Raw genomic sequence first — 20947 nt, 5'->3', positions numbered from 1 at the left:
TGGAAGAAAGCTATGGAAGCTGAGTTGGAGGCTATTGAGAGGAATGGCACTTGGTCACTTGTGCCACGCCCCCCGAAGAAGAAGGTGATTGGAGTCAAGTGGGTCTTCAAGACCAAATATCTCAGTGATGGTACTTTGGATAAGCACAAGGCTCGCCTTGTTGCTAAGGGTTTTGCCCAGCGCCCAGGGATTGACTGTCATGACACCTTTGCCCCTACAGCTCGTATGGCAACCATTAGAGTTGTTCTTGCTTTGGCTGGCCATAGGAGATGGCCTGTTTATCAGCTGGATGTGAAGTCGGCCTTCCTAAATGGTGATTTGAAGGAGGAGATCTACGTTGAGCAGCCTCCTGGCTTTGGTTCTTCGGATGGGAAAGTCTACAGGTTGAAGAAGGCCCTGTATGGTCTCAAGCAGGCCCCGCGAGCTTGGAACGAGAAGATTGATTCGTTCCTCCAGACTCAGTTGGGATATCGGCGGTCCAAGGCCGATCCGCAGCTGTATGTTCACACTTCCGAGGATGGTTGTGTGCTGTTTGTATTATATGTTGATGATTTGATTATCACAGGTGATGATGCACAACAGGTCCAGGAGACAAAGTCAGCTTTACATCGGACGTTCGAGATGACGGATTTGGGGCTACTCCATTTCTTTTTAGGACATGAGATTTTTCAGTCTCAGAGGGGGATCTTTCTCTCCCAACAGAGATATGTACAGGAGCTCTTGGTGTCTTTTGAGATGGAAGATTGTCGGGCCCTCTCTACTCCTATGGATCCGAACTGGAAGGCCACTTCCCACTCAGCTTCTTCTTTGGCAGATGCTTCCCGCTATCGACAGTTGATAGGGTCTTTGATTTGGCTTCTCAACACCAGGGTTGATCTATGTTTTGCTGTTGGGCTCTTGGCAGGGTTCATGAGTGAACCTAAGACGGTGCATTGGCAGGCTGCTCAGAGGATACTTCGGTATCTGAGGGGGACGTCTGATTTGGGGATTCATTACCCCGCAGGGACAGATAGGTCAGATCTTGTACTTGCAGGTTGGAGCGACTCGGATTGGGCCGGTGACGTGGACCACAGGCGGTCTACAACAGGTTACTGCTTTACTTTGGGTGCAGGTGTTATTTCTTGGAGTAGCAAGAAGCAGCCCACGGTAGCCCTTTCGTCTACTGAGGCGGAGTATCGGGCCGCATCTTCCACCACATGCGAGGTTGTGTGGCTTCGGAGATTGTTGGAGGAGCTTGGGTGCCCCCAGACTCGTCCTACATTGCTGCGATGTGACAATGAGAGTTGCATTGCCTTGGCGAGGAATCCTGTTTTTCATGCCCGGACGAAGCACATTGAGATCCAGTACCACTTCATCCGAGAAAAGCTTTTGGATGAGACCATCACTGTGGAGTATTGCAAGACGGAGGATAATCTTGCGGATTTGTTTACGAAGGCGCTTCCTCAGGCTCTACTTCGGCAACATTCCAGATCCCTCAGGCTTCTGCCCTGTCCAGGCTCTGAGAGGGGGTGTCAGAGATCATAGCCTGTTTTCAGGCAGGCAGCAGCAGGCAGCAGCTGCACAGTCCAGTTGCACAGTCGGACTGTGCAGTCGGACTGCCACGTGGCAGTCCGACTGCCTGCAGCTGATTTTTATCAGGCTGCGCCCTATTCTGGCGCCCCATCCTAGGCAGATTTTCGCCTATTTATTGCTGACGTTTTCAGCAGTCTGGCATTCATTCTCTGTCGCAGATTACAGACCGGTGCCGTGCAGATCTCTGTCTCTGTTCACAGATTTCTGACAGCAGACAGTGCAGACTGCAGCAGACTTCGAGATGGACAGCAGGTCGCATCGTCGAGGTGGAGACACGCAGTCCAGCGCACTGCGCCCGTGTATATCTTTGTATTCAGCATTCTTTATACAGCAGATCTTCAGTGTACACTGTCTCTTTCTCTCCCTTCTCTCTCTGCGTTCTCTCTCTCTCAGTCCTACGCTTCCGCACCGCTGCACTCTGACACATACCTGCCACAATAATGGCAATCTTTGTCCCTGTTGGACTGATCAGAAGACTGCCATGAACCAGATCCACCACCTCTACCTCGGGGTGATCTCCCCCTGCCTCTAAACCCGCCAAATCTATGCTGGCCTTGTGTATTTGCACCATGCCAATTACCCTGCTGCTGCTGTCCATAAGCATTACGAGTATCACCACGACCTCGAAATGAACCACGACCTCTAAATCCTCTGCCACGCTGGCTAGAGTATAACACAGTGTCTCTACTCTGAGATGCACTAGAACCTGTATTCAAACCAAGTTTGACCTCCTCATGCAGCAACAAAGCAACTAGCTCTTCCCAGGTAAGGGGCTCTTCTCTAACAGAGATGGAAGTGTCAAAAGCTTTGTACTCTTTCCCTAATCCATTCAAGGCAACAGCAATCATATTATCTTCTAATACACTTGAGCCAATGGTAGCAAGTTGATCAGCTATGGTCTTAATCTCCGTGGTATACACCTGGATGCTCCTGCCATTCCTAGACATGTTATTGAACTACTGTTTCAACTGGATCTTTCGTGCATGTGTCATGGTTCCATCATTTTTCATCAGTATGTCCCAAGCATACTGATGAAAAATGAACCACGACCTCGAAATGAACCACGACCTCTAAATCCTCTGCCACGCTGGCTAGAGTATAACACAGTGTCTCTACTCTGAGATGCACTAGAACCTGTATTCAAACCAAGTTTGACCTCCTCATGCAGCAACAAAGCAACTAGCTCTTCCCAGGTAAGGGGCTCTTCTCTAACAGAGATGGATGTGTCAAAAGCTTTGTACTATTTCCCTAATCCATTCAAGGCAACAACAATCATATTATCTTCTGATACACTTGAGCCAATGGTAGCAAGTTGATCAGCTATGGTCTTAATCTCCGTGGTATACACCTGGATGCTCCTTCCATTCCTAGACATGTTATTGAACTGCTGTTTCAACTGGATCTTTCGTGCATGTGTCATGGTTCCATCATTTTTCATCAGTATGTCCCAAGCATCCTTCGGAGTCTCATATCCAGTGATTTGAATTACCATAGCATCAGATATACATAGAGAAAACCAATGCAGCACCTTACATGCTCTCTCATTCCCTAGCCTATAAGCTCTTTTCTGTTCAATAGTTAGATTCGTTGCAGGCAACTCAGGAGCAGCCTCATCTCCTATACATAGATCCCAATAACCTCTGCCAACCAGAAAGTTTTTCATCCTGAATTTCCATAATGCAAAGTTCTTGTTGTCTAACTTTTCTCCAACTATCTGAGTGATATTGTCAGTCCCATGTGCATTAGCCATGATGCAATAGACTGTCTATCAAGTGCCTGACTCCCTGCAAGTCGATAAGTATCACTGACCAAGTTCAGTCCACAACAGTTTATGACAGTTTTCTGCAATTAATTGCAATAAAAAACCAGGGTAATTCAGCCCACTGATAACCCAAAACAGCCCACAAACAAGTGGTCTCAGCTGTAGGTATAACTGTCAATACATAAGCTATGTACTTGCTTCAGCTTAAGCTTCTGCAACCTCACTGCCAGGGTGAATACATGCAGTCTGAAAACTGTAAACTGTGAGTAACCAACAGCAATTCCAAGGTCAAAACTGAGTGGTATTCATGTCATACATGTCCCAAAACTTCCCAAATAGTTGCTAGTACATTTGGCAGTCAAGACATAAGCAGAGAGGCACAAAACAGTGCATAACCAGCAAGTATAAGTGACATAAATTTGCTTACAAATCACCAACAACCAATATTCTGGCAACCAAGATGTATTTCAGCTTCAAAAGTCCTCAAGACATGTCATACATTTACTTTATAGTGGCAAGTTCAATACATGAGCATTTGAGTAGGCATAGACAACCTGTCTTCATTAATCATTGTCAAAGAGTACATGACTGTTCATAACCATGACTATTCACAACCAGCCCAAGCACTGTCAAGGGACTTATTTCAAGTTCAGATTTGAATATTCAGCAACATCCAATGCTTTCCTCAATCCTCCATACATTCAACATGCATATGTCAGTTCATATAGGTGATAGAAGCTCCAAAGTGACATGTATTGCTTCAGCAAGATACAATGCTTGTCATTCACTGTGTATGACAGTTTTCAGCCATTAACATATTTCAGATCTGAATGATTTCAGTGAGCAACTTCAGCTCAAATGCATTTCATCAAGTACATATGTCCTCCTGGCATATACCTTTGCTCCATTGATGCTTCTGGGTATGTTTGAGGGCTCCAGATTCATGTCATAAATGCATACATGCTTTGTAATGCCTGTATACAGCAGGCCACTGTTTGTTGCAGACCTACAGTCTCTGTTCTCAGCTCATAGGTGAGCTCTCACATAAGCATTTACACCTTGTACTCTTCAAGTACCTTCCACTAGTCTCTGTCAGGCGTTTAGCCACTTCATATCACTTGCATATGATGTTTTTCAGCCACGAAGATGTCTGCAGAATACAGGCGCAGTTTGCGCAGATCTGTCCTCTGCTCCAGCAGCTCGATTTGATAATGGTGATGATGATGGAGCACACATTAGTGCTTAATACCCCCTTCGCAAGGCTCTAAACAAGCCACAGACAGTAGCTTGAACCATAGAGTAAGCAATCACACAATGCCTACCTTCCATCACAATGACAGCTTGTTTGATCTTTAAGAACCCTTGATCTTCCACTCCTGCAAGTCTTCTTGACTTCCTCCTACTCCAGAGAGCTCAACCTGGCAATGCTCTGATACCATGTTCTAAGATGAGAGAGAGAGAGACAAGGAAACTCAATCTCCATGAACCTTCAGGTTCCCATAGTTTTCTTCATTATTCCACTCTAACTGAAAAGCACACAATACAATGTAAAGTAACCTAGTCTTAGTGTTGACTAGACTGACTAACTCTAGTCAGGTCACCTACTAACACAAACCCGACTTATTCAATGTAGTCGCATGGAGACAGCACACACCTAGCTGTCACAGATGTCGGTCACACATAAAGACGTACCTACTGAGCTTGACTTCTAACACGTGTCTGATCTGTAGTACACTGTTCCACAAGCTGAAGTGCATACTTTTGCTGTGACACAAAAATACAACCCCCAAATCGAACTACCTCCATCCCCAAGAAATAGGACAACAAACCAAGGTTTGTCATTCAAAGGTAACACTGAGCTTTGCCTTAATTTCTATGATGGCAGCAAAATCTGAGCCTGTGATGAGTAAGTCATCAACATATAGCAAGATATAGCTGACCCCTCTGCAATAGATCGAACATATAAGTTCGGGTCATAAGAAAGGGGTAAAATGATATCCACGAGTCTGTAAGAACTCATCCATCCTATGGAACCAAGACTACGGTGCTTGCTTCAGCCCATAAAGAGCTTTCAACAAGCGGAATACCTTATCCCGCAAGTTTCCAGAAGGAAAGCTCGGTGGCTGCTCCACATAGACTTCCTCCTCGAGATAACCATTCAGGAAGGCACTCTTAACATCCATCTGATGTATCGGCCAACCGTAGTGAGCGGCTAGCACGAGAAGCAAGCGGAAAGATGTCAACCGCGCAATAGGGGCAAAAGGTCTCTTCATAATCAATGCCATGCTTCTGTCAAAACCCTTGCACTACAAGACGAGCCTTGAAGCTGTCTAAAGTTCTGTTAGCTTTTAGATTGGTCCTAAAAATCCACTTTGTTCCAATGACTTTCTTGTGGCTCAGACGATCCACCAATGTCCAAGTCTCATTTCGGTCAATACTCTCTAGCTCCTTCTCCATGGCCTCTTGCCATTAAGGATGCTAAAGAGCCTCCTGCCATGTATCCGACTCAAAATGCGCTATGTAATCAGCTGTAAACAGTGACACAAATGATGCCTGAGGAGAAAGCCAGGCAGATCTTCTAGGTCCCTTTGGGGTGGAATCCGGTGGTAAGATCCCCGAATCCCGCATGTTCTGCTGGTACCAGCGAGGTAACGGGTCTTGCAGAGGGGGCCTAGGAGCTGAAGAATCTGCATGAATGTCAAGAGTAGAAAGTAGACTAGGCTTAGTAGGCACAATCTCCGATGATATGGAAGGAGAAATCAGATCAAAATCCGGTACAAAGGATTGCACGATATCCCTCTCGTCAAAAACGACATCCCTCCGAATGATCACCTTATTTGTCCGAGGATCGAACAAACAATAGGCTTTCGCTTCATAGGAATATCCAACAAAAAATAAGGAAATCAACTCGAGGAGTGAGCTTCCTATCTTATCATCATGCGCGCACGCGCGCGTGTGTGTGTATAGGCACGACACCCGAAGACTCTAAAGTGAAAAATAGCAGACCGAGAGCCAAAGAATGCCTCATATGGGGTCTTCTGAGGAAGAGCCGCAGTCGAGCACCGGTTGAGGATATACACCATAGTGTTAACAGCCTCGACCCAAAGACACTCAGGGAGCTCTGCTATGAACAGCATAGAGCGTACCATTTTCATAACTGTAAGGTTCCTATGCTCTACGACTCCATTTTTAGAGGAGGAGTTGATGGAGGTAAGCTTGCAATAGATGCCATGCTACTGTAGAAACTCAAAAAACTCATGGAAGATAAACTCACCACCGCTATCACTCCTCATGCAACAAACACGACATCCAGTCTGGTTATGAACCAACAACACCCAAGCAGAAAAATATATGAAAGCATCTGACTTATGCTTGAGAAAGTACACCCACATGTATCTAGAATAATCATCCACTATCAAAAAGAAGTAACGTGCCGTTCAAGGCAACAGTGGATGTCGGCCCACAAAGATCAACATGAATCAATCTAAGAATCAATCTAAGAGATGTCTCAGCACGATGTGGACTGGTGAGGGAAAGGGGTATGGTTTTGCTTCCCGAGCTAACAAGCTTTATAGACATCACGAGCTAGTTTCAGGTGGAAAAGGCCCTCAACCAGCTCACGGTGTGACAACTTATAAAGAGAGTCATAACCACGATGCCTTAAGCAAAAATGCCAAAGACGCTCATTGTTCGTAGGCTCCCGAGATGTGACAAATGCCTGGAAGCTATGGAACATGGAGCCCCCACCTATCGGCTCGGTCAAAAAGTATGTCATATGGTATAGGCCATTAGGCTGTGTCTCATCGTGAGCAATCATCAAACCAGTTTGAGAGTCAAGGACCTCGACTATGGTTGCTCTAAAGAAAACTCCTCGTCCCAACTGGCAAAGCTGCTAAACAAATAATAAGTTCACCCCAAGTTAAGGAACATGATATACATTGTCCAGCGAAGCCAGATTCGGACCCTTGCCAGTGGCAAAACTGACGCAACCTTGAACCTAAATCTTGACCGAGGAGTTGTTTCCTATGCAGACCCACCCAGCTGCAGGGGCTCGGGTACGGAAGATGTCCTCTATAGAAGTCATGTGATGTGTAGCTCCACTGTCCGCAATCCAAACAGGAGCTAAAGTGCTCGGCTGTGACGCGTGGGCCTCTGCACAAATCTCGTCAGGAGACAACTCACAGATATGGACAAGACTCATATCTGATGTCTCTATGAAGACGATGTGGGCTGCTGCAAACCAATCAGACAAGCCCTCTAGAGTTGAGAACGTTGTTGACTTAGATGGCTAACTGGTGGCAGTGTTAGTCTGAGCTTCAAACTACCCCTTGCTATCACCCTACCTCCCCTGTTAGGGGTTGCCCGACTAAGGGGCTGGGGTCTGAGACTTAGGTTTTGGTGTTGTGTCTCTTGCCTTTGATCGACACTCGTTGTCAAAATGGCTAGCCTTTTGATCTATCTCTGACAATACCTACTCTTTTTAGGTACATTCTACTACCCTGGTTTAAGTTGTGACTGGGAGTTTACTTGCAAGAATGAGCAACAAGAGCCCCCTCTAAGGAATTATTCATATGAAATTGATCAAACAACCGTGCATGACGCAACAGCTCATACTCAAATTCATAGAAAGTAGAAATCCTAAGGAGTATGTTTAGAAACAATGTGACATGATCGTCAGAGTACTTGGGAGTCCCCATAGTGGAAAATTCGGCAAAAAAACGCTGATACTCAGTCAACTTGGCTTTCAAGTCATCCCGATCAAAGATTTTGAAATTTTAAAGCTCATGGTCAAGACAGATATGACGGGTCCTATCACGAGTCACATAGCGGTCAGTCAAGTGTACCCATTGCTTTGATGCTAAGTCAAAATGTTAAAGCTAAGAATGAAACTCAAGCAATAAGCCCTACATCAACTCCACAATAACGCAGGCATTCCTAGCCTCCCATGAGCAGACGACCTCGTATGCAACAAGTGCAAGATCGGGTTGGATTTCCAACCCCTACACAGGATCCCATAGGTTCTATGCATCAAGGACATGTCTCATCAAGTTCGACCAAGTGGTAAAGTTTGACCCATTGTTCAAACGAGTCTTGTCATTGAATGCATGCTTGGCTGAAGATGAGGTAGAACCATGAGATGTCAGGAAAGTGGAGTAAGATGGATGGGTGGAATAAGATGGTGGTGGTGGTAGTGGTGGTGGTGGTGGTGGTGGTGGTGGTGGTGGTGGTGGTGGAAGAGGTGGGTAGGCAAAAATGGGCTGCGAATGTCCAATGAGTGTCGATTGAGGCGAAGGCACTGGAACATGAATGTTTCCATAAGATGTCAGTGTAGGTGGAGGCACTGGGACATGGAAGCCCTGGAGGCTGGGGCACAACAAGATGACTAGAAGCTCCACTAGGTAAGGCCATGGAGACAAATTGTGGTACCAACTGATCTACATACGGGAGAGACTAGAAGGAATACCTAGGCTGCAATCATCCCAAAAGTGTGTGAGAAGAAGGTGAAACACCACCCGAATGAGGCAAGGATAAGGTCCTAAAAGGTATGCCTATGTTTCCATAACCCCCTGGTGTGATGTGCAGAGCAACATGAGGTGTCTGAAATGGAAACGTGAATGGTGTGAATGGAAGTGGAGAAGCAATGGCAGAAGATGGTGAGATGGGTGGGCTTTGAATTTGTGAAGTGAAAGGTGAAGATGCGTTTTGTTCATTTTTTCCATTGAATGATTGAAAAGATAATGATCAATATGCACCATGTAATGAAGAAATAGGAACACCAAATTCATTCTGATTGAAAATAAAAAGATAATGATTGAAAATGAAAAGATTGAATGATTGAAAATGAAAAGATAATGATCAACATGCACCATGTAATGAAGAAATAGGAACACCAAATTCATTCTGATTTTGAGAAGTAAACTAAAAAGAAGGAAGGGTAGAAGAAGTACCTAGCTTTTTCTTATAATCCCCACGACGTGTGTTAACATACAAGAATTGATCCTCAAAAGAACATTTTCCATAGTCAACAGACTGTACTCTTTTTTCCTCATGATTTCTATCAGTATATTGCAAAATAGAAGCGGTAAAAGATGAAGGAACAATAGATAAATCTAAAGTACCTTGCACCAGAGTAGACGGAAGAGGATGAAAGAATGGAATTCTGGATACCTTTTTCCAACAAGGGGAGCCCATCCCTGATGGAGGTCTCGATGGCCCTGCAACATCATCGGACTTACGCACAAAATCTGAAGAGAGAAAATCATGTATACCTTCATTGAGTAGCTTTTCATAAAGGGAAATCCTTCGGTCGAGCTCCTTAATCTTCTTTTATCTGTAAGCCATGATCATGTGATATTCTTCATCGGACAGCTTACATAACTAAATTTCTTCCTTGTGGTTAGAAGTGTCTTCCACCATGTCAGAACTTTGTGAAGTTATCTGATCTGCCCACTCTCGCTCGGTTTTGACATAGATGTTTCTAGAGACTGAACTGATATTGTTGTGCTCGATGTTATCTTAACCTACTGTTCTTCTTGCTTCTGCGGAGAGCTTTCAGATCAAGGCCTAGGTTTCTCTCGCAAACTTGTTTATTACAGTATGCATATCTATCCTTCATGTTGGGAATCCTACATATAAGAGACACACACGCAACCATGCATAGCCAACCCGCTCTCAATGGTATTTAGACATAGTATTACACGACTTCGAACTCAACCACACACTTTATTGATCGAGACAGGTGCATGAAGTGGACAGGCAAGAGAGATGAGATTATGCAAGCTGTGTGGACGACAGAGTGTAGAATCAGATGAGCACATGATTATGACATGCCCAGCATATGCACACATACGGGCTGACTTTGATATCCCTTTGCAGGGGCCACTTCACCAATTTCTGGCCATTACTCCTATATCGAAGGTAGGGGCTCTCATCACCCGCATGTTATGCTTTCGGGAGAACCACGCTACATAGATCATTCTTTCACCGTAGCTACCCTTTCCTACCATGAGGGAGGAGAATCATTGTATATCTAGAAAGGTCCCATGGGTCATAATTTAGCCTTCCATGGATGATAATAAACTACTCTCTCTTTTTTTCGTAAAAGGTAATTGTATTAATTACGGAAAAAAGGTACAAGATTACATGATTACATGATTACAAGAGACACGAGGGCCCTAGGCCAACGTGTGGGAAATCCCCGTACTAATGCACTAAAAAGGTTACACCAATCATGACAATGACCCAGAGGCAATTGCCATATGCCAGGGATGCAAATCCTCCCGAGGGAGCAAGTCGGAGTGCCGGATGAGATCTAGCTGCCAATGCAAGAGCCCTTTAAGCCTGGCAATATGTCTCGGTACATTAGAGGCCGAATCAAAGAGAAAAGTATTGCGCGTGGTCCAAATGTGCCAGCATCCCCAGTATCTGAAAAAGTGAAATAAGATCTTCATATGTAACTGTGGCAGTGTGGGGTACTTTGGGCGCACAAAAACCCAATCGAAAGGAGTTAGTGAGGACCCCACCACTGCGCGCCAGATTTGCGACAAGAGTGACCAGATATTCTTGGCGAGCGGGCAAGAAAGAAAACGATGTCGGGCCGATTCCGCGGTAGTGGTATAGAAGAACAATTGCCATTCGAGATTCAACGCTTGGAAAGGGCCGAGGCAAGAGGAAGACCACCAATCATTACCCGCCAAAGAAAGACCTTGCATTTGAAAGGTGCCTTATTCAGCCAGCCCTCCATCAGCGTTGCCTGCCACCATGACAACGATTTCCGCAGTCCCCAAACAGTATTAGCTTTCACACCCAGCCATCGGTGATCTTGAATGAGAAGATGATACACCTGATTAGTAGAGGCCTTTTCCAGACTCAACCGGCCTGCAAGGTCCCAGTCCTGCCAAGGACGATCCACAGCCAGGGCAGGAAAGGGTTGCCTACCCTGAAGCTCCGACAAAAGCTTTCCCCATAAACCACGGTATCCGCGCGGGATCCTGAAAAGTCTCCTAGCAGTCCGAAACGATGCGAGGACATTGCGAGTGGCAAGGGTAGCATCCGCAATCGAAGTCACACCTAAACGGGCCATGCGGTTAAATCTCGGTCTGAGCTGATGTTTGTCTTCCCATGAAAGTAATCTCGATGCTGCCAACAATTCCAGCTGAAAGGAGTTAGTCTGCAAGCGGTCCCCTACTGGATGCCAACGGGCCTTTTGGAGCACCACTTTCCAAGAGCCGACCAAGTGCAGTAACAAAGAGGAAGAGGGACTAGAAAATCGAGAGTCAGCATTAAGGACATGCCACCAGGAGGCCCGAAGCCGTGTGTTACCATGGCGTAGCCCGCTGTCCTCAAGAAAATAACGGGCTATGATGGTCCACGGGTGATGATCCACACACATGGCACGAAAAAGAGACCAACGAAGAGGCAGCATATGAGTTTCTGCATCCAAAATAGCTCCACCACCCATGCGTTTAGGGGTACATGTATGTGACCATGAAATCCACGAAATGTCTGCCTGTAGTGAATCCTTCTTCCATAGCATGAAACGAATGGGATGAGTGAGAGCCTTCAAAGTAGTAGGCGTCCACGGCAGCAATGGCAGGAAATACGTTAGCATTGGTAGCATAATTGTCTGAGCCACTTTGAGGCGGACATGGAATGGCCACGCTTGCGACTTCCAATACATAAACTTCGCCGCCAGTTTTTGTGAAATCCACTCCAGTAGGTCCTTTGGCCGTACATCCACCCCCAATGGGTATCCAAGATGCCTGACAATGGAGCCACAGGAAACCAGGCTCCGTGCAACTGAGAATGGCTGACTTAAAGGCATTGATGCGAAGACCAGAGGCCTGACCAAAGAGCGTCCAAACATCTAATGCCTTTCGAATGTTATCCCTGTCCGCCCGCAAAATCATAAAGATGTCATCAGCCAAAGATTGGCTAATGAAGTGCTGCCCCAAAGGAAGAGACAATCCTGCCAGCTGAGCAGAAGCCGCCATTGAGGATAACATTGAAAGGACCGGGTGAGTCGCCAGGGCAAAGAAGAGAGGACTCAAAGGGCAACCCTGTCTGACCGAGCGTGCAAGGACAAATGGCTCTGTAACCCCACCATTGAGCATAACTCTTGAAGAAGCCGCAGCACTAATGGTGTAGATCAATCGGGACATGCGAGTACCAAAGCCCATAGCAGACATGAGATCTGCAATGAAAGACCAGTCCACATAGTCAAACGCCTTTTCCAAGTCCAATTGAATCAATACCACTTCCTGACTGGAGTGCCGTGCATAGTCAATAGCCATTTGCACATTTAAGATATTATGCAGAATGTTGCGGCCCTTAATGAAACCATATTGGAGAGGATGCACAATAGCTGGAAGGTGCTTGTGAAGCCGATTCGCCAGCACTTTGGAGAAGATTTTATACATCGAGCCCATCAAAGAAATTGGTCTCCAGTGTTGCAACTTTGACGGCGAAGGGACCTTTGGAATCAGTTTGATAAGGCCTTCTTTCCATGAGGAAGGCATGACCCCTGTTTCCCAAACCTGCTGAAACATGACCGCCAATGGCTTCACCAACTGCGTGGCCGAGTTCTCAAAGAATTCATTAGTGAGACCATCCCAACCAGGACTTTTATCCTTAGGCAGGTGCAACAAAACATCCATAACCTCCTCCTCGCAAATATCCGCCTCCAAAGTGGCTTGCATATCAAGTGGAACCTGCTGGCGGACCAAATGATAGAAGACCGAGCGGGCATGCGTAACCTGGCTAGAAGGCGAGGGAGAAGAACCAAGAAGTTCCATAAAACAATTTCTGCACATATTGACAATGGTCTGCGGATCAGTGACCATGCGACCTTCCGAATCCTGGAGTCTAGTCATATTTTCACGAGCCGGAGAAGCATGCAAGACACGAAAGAACTTATGAGACTGGCAGGCACTATCTTGCAATGTGTCAGTCAAGTTATGCAGCTTGGCCTGCTGATAAGATTTTAACTGAAACACTTGAATAAGATAGGCCAAACGTCTCTCCAGTGACAGCAAAAAATCATCATCTGGGGAATCCACGAGCAAGGAACGGACCAAAGCCAGTAAGTCCTCTGCTGCATGTCGACGTCGGCGACAAAGAGAGGCATGATGAATCCCATGCTGCCGAGCAACCCGCTGCACATTAGAGAGCAGTCGTGAAAATGAAGCCAAGCCCTCCGAGGCGAAGTCCAATAAGAACCTCTCAATCAATTGCTGCATATAGCCCTGAAAATTTGGATGCTTCAAATAAGAGGAGTTGAAACGTAAAGGGAGCCTATCCAACAACTGCATAAAAGGTGCAATAGATTGTGCCCGCATCTCAAGCTGGAGGGGGAAATGGTCCGACAACGCATATTGCTGCAAGACCTTCATTTCCAGCATCTCGGGAAGAAAATCATCCCCCTGCATGATATACATTCGGTCCAACCGCGACCAAGTAGTTGCATATTGTGCGGAATGAAAAGTAAACCCTGAAAAAGAAGGGTGAAGCCACGACCAAAGATCTTGCTTAAGTACGCGCAAAGCAAAGGAATTCCACACCCGGCTTTCCGGCGTATCCATTACCGAATGCCCTGAAGTGGACTGAGAAGAGTCAACACACATATTGAAATCTCCCATCAAAAACCCCCTTCGGCCAAGTGACATGGAGCCCTGCAAAGTCGACCAAAGATCCCGTCGGGATGGGGGATCATTCGGAGCATAGAGGCCCAGCTACCATAAAATCTCTCCTTCAAATAAGACTTCGATTACCAGAAAGCGGCCCTGCACATCATTTTTAACAAGAACAGGCTGGTATTTCTCATGGACAATCATCAGCACGCCCGAATAGTGCGTAGCATATGTCCCTGCATAAAACAGACGGAATCCATGACAATCCACAACTTTTCCTGCTTCACCGTGACTTTTGTGCTCAACTGCACACAATACATCCCACTGGTTCTCATGCAAGACAGTCCACATGGCATGTTGCTTATGGCGAGAGCAAATGCCTCGCACATTCCACGTGGCTATCTTCATATATCTTCAAAAAAAGGAAGTCAGGAACGAGGCGCCTGTTGCCTTGATTTCACCTTTTCCGCGAGAGCATCTAGGACACCCTCATCCAGAAAATCAGCCAATACTGCAAACGAATTCTGGCGACCTGCTTTAGAGGTAGAAGGAAAATCCACTGCCTTGGGAGTGGGGCGGGGATAACGCCGATCCCAGGGTGTAATCACATTACCTTTTGTATCAAACGCCAGCTTAGCAGGTGGGCCCTTGGGGCCGTCTGTATAGACTTTCCTTGTAGACTAATTACGGGGGGCAAACGGGGCCATAGTACGCGCAGCCTGCTGTGAAGCGAACATTTCTTTCCTGCGCATATACGTGCGCACGGAATCCTGTGAAGCATTAGGCCCAGCATCCGCCAGGCCTGCATCCAACTTTTTATCTTTTTTTTTACGTGCCTCAATCCAATCAGTGCTACGGGAATCCAAACCCAGGACCTGTTGTTTGCCTTTATCCACGACATTAGGTGGCTGAAGGGCCTCCTGTGTCGGGGCATCAAGCACCATGTCATCCTTAGGCAGCACAACCTGCGCATCCTCGGAAGACGGTTGCCTTTCAGGACATTCGGCCATAAAATGCCCCAATTTACCACATGAAAAGCAGTGTCCTGCAAAGTTGCCCCATTTCAAGCGAATATGCAAAGGATGCATGCCAGAACAATTGAGGCGAAGCCACGCAGGCCTTTTCCTGGCCGTGTCCCATAACATGCATAAACAGTTTCGATTCATAGCCCTGAGGCTTGGGGGAACCAGCATTGTTCCCACAACTGCCATCGCATCCTTCAACAATGGCCAATAGACCGCCGGACAATTTTCCACTTCCACCCACACCGGGCATTCTCGTTGACGCATTTGCTGGAAGTCGGCCATAGGGCGCCATGGTACAACATGGACCAAGCGGCGATCAAAGAATAATGGCAACTTGGACAGGAGCTCAACTCGATGTGTTTCCGATTTCAACAGCACCTCATAAAAGCCGCGAGGCCCAAGGAAGATCTCCTCAACACACTCCCCTTGCAATAAATGGTGCATCCACTGGCGAATATATGAAAGCACTGGGATCGTGCCAGTGAAGAAAAGCATAACTGCACGGTCATAAAACACCGAGAAGGACCGCAAGACTGATTTCGGGTCCACCGTGGCTTCCAGCACATCATCAGTTCCCGTGTCAGAAAAAGTTTCATTATTATGCTGCAAGCAGAGTATTGGCAAAGTCCAGCAAATGCTCCCAGTCAATCTCCTGCGAATCCACAGAATCAGAGGCAACCTGCGCATAGGAACGTTCCTGAGGACCCATTGGCTCGTCAAAAGTATGCTTGGAGCGTTTGCCCGCAGGTGGCAGTACAGAACCCGGAGGCATCTCCTCCGTGCACGGCACCATATCCTCCGGCTCCTCTGTATCGGAATCAGGGCCAAGGGCTGCCACCGTCCGATCTAGAAAATCCATATCCAGGCCAGCCATACTGTTGTCTCTCTCTCTCTCTCTCTCTCTCTCTCTCTCTCTCTTTGTGTCTGTGGAAAGGCAAGGCTGCACTGTCTCCGTGTGCAGGTCGCAGAACCGAGAGGCGCAGGCTCAGGCACAAACAGAGGATGCTGCCTCTCGCTGAGGGGAAGAAAAGATCAGTGCGCCCTGCGAGACGCGGCCACAAACGATGTGTTACCTGGGGCGACCACCACAGCGGCTGACTGGCGAGGGCAGCGTCTGACAGGAGAGGGCGGCGTCCGACAGGCGAGGGTGGACAGGTCTGGCAGGCGAGGGCGTCTGTCAGGTGATGGCGTCTGACAGGCGACAGGGCAGGCAATCGTCAGAGGCGGGCAACAGGACAGGCGACGGGGCAGGCGACGGGCGTGTCTGACGGCGAACAGGACCGACGCGCAGGCCTGATGGCGAGCAGGTCAGATGGCGGATAGGACAGACGGGCACCGTCGACGAGCACGACCCGCTGGTTCTCTCTCTCTCTTGGTCAGCGCGATGACAGGCAGAACACGACGGCGCACTGGCGGGCACTGGCGTCGAAGGCGAGTTCTGCGCCTCCACAGGTAGACCCCCACGTGCAGGAGGACGCGCGCAGGCAGGACACGACGAAACAGGCGGGTTAGGGCTTCGGCGGACGGCGCAGGGACAGCATGCTAACAACCGCCATCACTCTCCCGCTCTCTCTCTCTCTCTCTCTCTCTCTCTCTCTCTCTCTCTCTCTCTCTCTCTCTCTCTCTCTGTGTTTCTCTTCACTGCGCACTCTCACAGATACACTTTACCGTAATCCCAAATACTCACTTGCGGTATTTAGAAGGCAAAATGTTAAAGGGTGGCAATTCCCCTAAGGACGTATTAGGATACAAAGTGGCATTCACCTGAGGACAGGCGATATGAGGTGCAAATTTAAAATGCAAAAACACAAACACAAATAGAGAAAGAAGAGAACTTTGAAGTGAATGAATCAATGTTATAATTGAATGGACGAGTGTACAGAACGCTCAAGAGCAGAGTAGCAAATGATGCCGAAAAGTGACGTCCACCGAAGACGGATTTCAAGTCTTGTAACCATCAGTCGAAGTTGAGAGAGTGCTAAATGTGAAAGGGCAGCAGGCTGCTCACCAAATCGCAGCAGTCTAGAGGCTGAATTCTTGTAAATGCAGCAATATACCACCCAAACAAGCTGAGAACTGATCACCCGAGGCAGACAACTATCACAGGAGACAACATGACAGGTGTATATGAAGTGTAGGATCATCTTGATCATTGGTGCTCATCTTTATCCTGTTCATTCTCTTTTCACTGCCCACTCCCCTCTGCACCTTTGTTTCCATTGCTTGCTGAATTGGGAAGAGAAGGATAGCTGGCACTCTTCCCGGCCAACGCTTTCTATGCAGGCTGTCACCCTTCGAGCCCAACTCGTTCTATCCAGTTAGACCAACATGATTCTTATACCTTGGATAGATATGATTAAACACGTCTGCCATAATGATCGATCGACACGCCTCTAAGAAGAGATCTGAACATTTTCCGGTGGAGAAGCTCGCTCTCTCTCTCTCTCTCTCTCTCTCTCTCTCTCGTATGGTTACTTGCTCGATCAGGTTCTCTTCAACCAGGAAATAACATCCCTACTACCTACTTGGAATGAAAGAGAAGGACCTGGGTTTAGAGATGCCGGTATGGAGCCCTGCACTAGTAAGGACGTCGAGATATTCTTCAGAGCTCTCGTGTGATGATGCCATGAGACCTCAGGTGACTTTGTCTTGCTTGTTGCTCCTTTGCCTCCCAAGACACAACTCGATGGTTAAGGGGAAAGAGAGCTAAAAAAAGAGTGCAAGAGTCTCCTAAGAACTAAGAATTGGGACTCTTGAGACATGTTCAAATTGGTTTAAGAAACAAAAGGGAATAAAAAGCTCCAAAGTACCCTGGGCATAATGCACTAGCACACTTACATTCTATCCTTAGCATATATATGTACTCTTAAGAGGCTAAGTCACATTATCTTGAGGTCTAAAGATGACATTATTGCTTGCATCTTTATGGAAGCTAAATTGTCATGGTAAAAGGAAGTTGAGAAGAGGGAAAGTATTTACATTCTATTATTGTATTCTCTTATCTTATCCATTATGACATAATGTATTCTTGTTGGAGAAATTGAAGATATGGGTACTTCTCTTTGCCTTATTTTTGCCTCTCTACTTTCTTTGTATTGTTTCCTGTTCTTCTTTTTATGATCTTCGTGTCCAAGTTTAGCCGTATTAATTGATAATTCTACCTCCTTCTACTATCTCGATAGATTGGGCACAATTCTCGTAAGAATTAATAGTACAAAAGAGAATTTTCAAGCCATCATTGCAATGGAAATAGCTCAAGTTTCATATTTTTGTTTTGAGACTTCTATGATGAGCTTGTTTTCATCCTGAAATTCCAAGAATTGGTATAATGAAACTTAGAAATGTAGTGCAACAATAAACCTACATCCTAAAATTCCAAGAATTGGTATAACGAAACCAAGAAATATAGTGCAACAATAAACCTTCAAGCATCTTAATAAATTTTACAAATGGAGATCATTTCCAATAGAACTTTCCATACATGCAAACAAAGATTATTCTATGTGGATCTTGAATGTTGCAAGCAAACCCTAAAATATGATATATAACCATAATTGTCAAAAATCATAACTGTCATATTTAGGGTTTCATGTCCCTACATTCAAATGCCATGTATTTAAGTATCCTATAGGGCAAACAGTATTCAATGCCTTGTATTCAGGCAATCAGATAGTTCAAGTAATCAAGCAGTTCAAGCATTCGAGTAGTTTAGGCAATGCAACAATTTAAGCAATCATACAATTTAGAAAATGTAGCAGTTCATGTGTAGTTTCTTATAAAACAATATTTCATGTAGTTTCCTACATTGTATATAGCTCAAAGAATTGCATGTATCAAATAATTTTCAAGCAAATCATGTATCAAACAAATCTCAAGTAGTTTTTCTAGTCAAGAGTTCTCAAGCAATTCATGCTTTCAAGTTTGAACGTTGGCTTTTCATGCTTTGAAAATGGCAAAGAATAAGAGGATGAGGTGTACAATATGCTTTGAGTATGGGCATAATGCAAAAGATTGTTCTTATCTTTGTGATCATTGTGAAATACACTAGATCTACACAAAGAGTTTCATGGCATTTGAAAGAAGATTTGCATAGCGTCAAAGAACGGGCTAGATTCAAAATTGGAAAGGGCATGGAGTAATTTGGAATCTTTTGAAGGTTATCTTGAAGAGACATATGAACCCCATGATGATGATGATGGTGAAAACTTGAAGTCTTGCTCAAGTTTAAAGCAAATCAAAAGGTTGGGAATAGTGGTTACAAAGCTAGAGGACAAGTATGAAGATGCAATTGATTTTAGCTCAAGTTCAAGTGATAATGCGGAGGAAGATGACAACCATTGATAGGCGAGTGATAGACAATGAAACACTAGCTATAACCCAACTTCATGAAGCAAAGGAGTGACTATATATGATATTGACCTTGACTAGACATTGAATTCAATGAAGAAAAGTAAATGATTCTCAACCCAACCCAAGAGAAAATACAATCCAATAGCCTTTAGTGCCTCAAATAGTCAGGGTAAAGCAACAACACAATGAAAAGGTATTGAGTTATTTCTCTCTTTTTTTCTCACAACTCAAACAAGAATACAAAGAACACTTAAGGGGGAACATTCAACAATAAAAGCATCCAAAAATAACATACTTATTGTAGTTATTGCGAAAAAAACTATAATACAACATGAAAGTTTTGAGCTTTTCCAATTTCACCCTCAATTCCAATAAGAACACTAGAAATATTGTCTTCAAAGGAAGTATTAGAGCACAAGATAATCACAATATTTAACACAAATACCATAGAAAATATTGTTGTTATGGACAAAGATCAAATGTTTATGTCCCAAAATAACAAAAAAATAATATGAAGTCTTCAAAAAAACCTAAAATTGAAAAAAAGTCAAAAGATATCAACTTCAATTTTGAAATACGATGGAAGAACAATAGATGCCTCTTGCAAACTTGAAAGCCAATCTTACAAGGCTAGTGTAGCTGAAGACTAAGCAAGTCATTCCACACACTACCAAAGCTTAAAGTAGATACGGCCATCATTGCAACAATTTGTAGGTCTTCCTCATATTCAAAGTAGCCTATTGTTACAACAAGGCTACTCCTTGAAACACCATTGATAACCACAAAGCCTAGTCTTTGTAGTTGAAGCAAACTTTGCAAGGACTTGGCTTTTCACTCCAAGATGCTGACTTTCTACCTGAGTTTGGCAACCAATGTTAACATGATGGTTGTCTTCACTCATAGGAAAGATATCACCTCAAATACTAGAAACACGACGCCATCTCTACAATCTATAAATAGCCTATAAATATGTCACTAAAATAATAACTATAGTCCCAATAATATTAGCCATGGCTTGTTGTAATGACTAACCTCCTACTTTGCAATCTAGTTTGTGCTCCTTCAAAGTCAATCATCATCCTTCTTAATGTCCTCTCCTGCAATCACAACTATAATTACTCCATGAAGATCATGGCCTTCTATTGTGATGGCCTACCTATACATCATAGTAGACAACCACTTCCAAAGGGTCGTCTCTATTACCAAAATATCTACCACTTGCACTCACGGAACAATGAACCACCTACTTGCTTATGATAATAGCCATCTCCAATTATGTGATTTGCTACCACCTTAAGAAAAGTTAGAACATTGTCTTCTTGTTGTAAGGCCAATATAGCCTTAGTCTAGAGCTATCTTTCTCAACTCAAAACTGGTCATTGATTGCTCACCACACCTAAAACCCAATGGCCACCCTACTAGTGCAGCTATCTCTTCTATCACGAAATGACTCGCCACCAATACTCCATGACTAGCCTCCTACCAAAAGCAAAATCACTACTACTAAATAAATAATGCTCATCGAAGAAATGCATATAGAGAACAATGCTCTGTGAATCAAAACATTTGATGTAGCACACACAAAAAGGATGCACTTCCTACCAAAAGCA

The 20947-nt window shown here is 45.2% G+C and overlaps 1 protein-coding gene across 2 annotated transcripts in view; it reads right to left on the bottom strand.

The window, feature by feature from the left end:
• Nucleotides 1-17735, bottom strand: part of NUDT3 (nudix hydrolase homolog 3) — a 231830-nt gene extending 214095 nt beyond the window's left edge. The window contains exon 1 of one of the 2 annotated variants that reach the window (XM_087687068.1): nt 17533-17735. In XM_087687068.1, coding sequence (XP_087543194.1) covers nt 17533-17615 — 83 coding nt within the window. In that variant the 5' untranslated portion in view covers nt 17616-17735. The remainder of the gene's footprint in view (nt 1-17532) is intronic. The other variant, XM_087687069.1, reaches the window with a different exon arrangement.
• Between the last annotated feature and the right edge of the window lie 3212 nt (nt 17736-20947).

Source organism: Lygodium microphyllum, chromosome 10, assembly GCF_053477565.2.
Source record: "Lygodium microphyllum isolate KBCC chromosome 10, Lygodium_microphyllum_v1.1.10, whole genome shotgun sequence".
In the NCBI taxonomy this organism is placed as follows: domain Eukaryota; kingdom Viridiplantae; phylum Streptophyta; class Polypodiopsida; order Schizaeales; family Lygodiaceae; genus Lygodium; species Lygodium microphyllum.
Note: the sequence above shows the minus strand (reverse complement) of the source record. Positions and strands in the feature narration are given on the sequence as shown.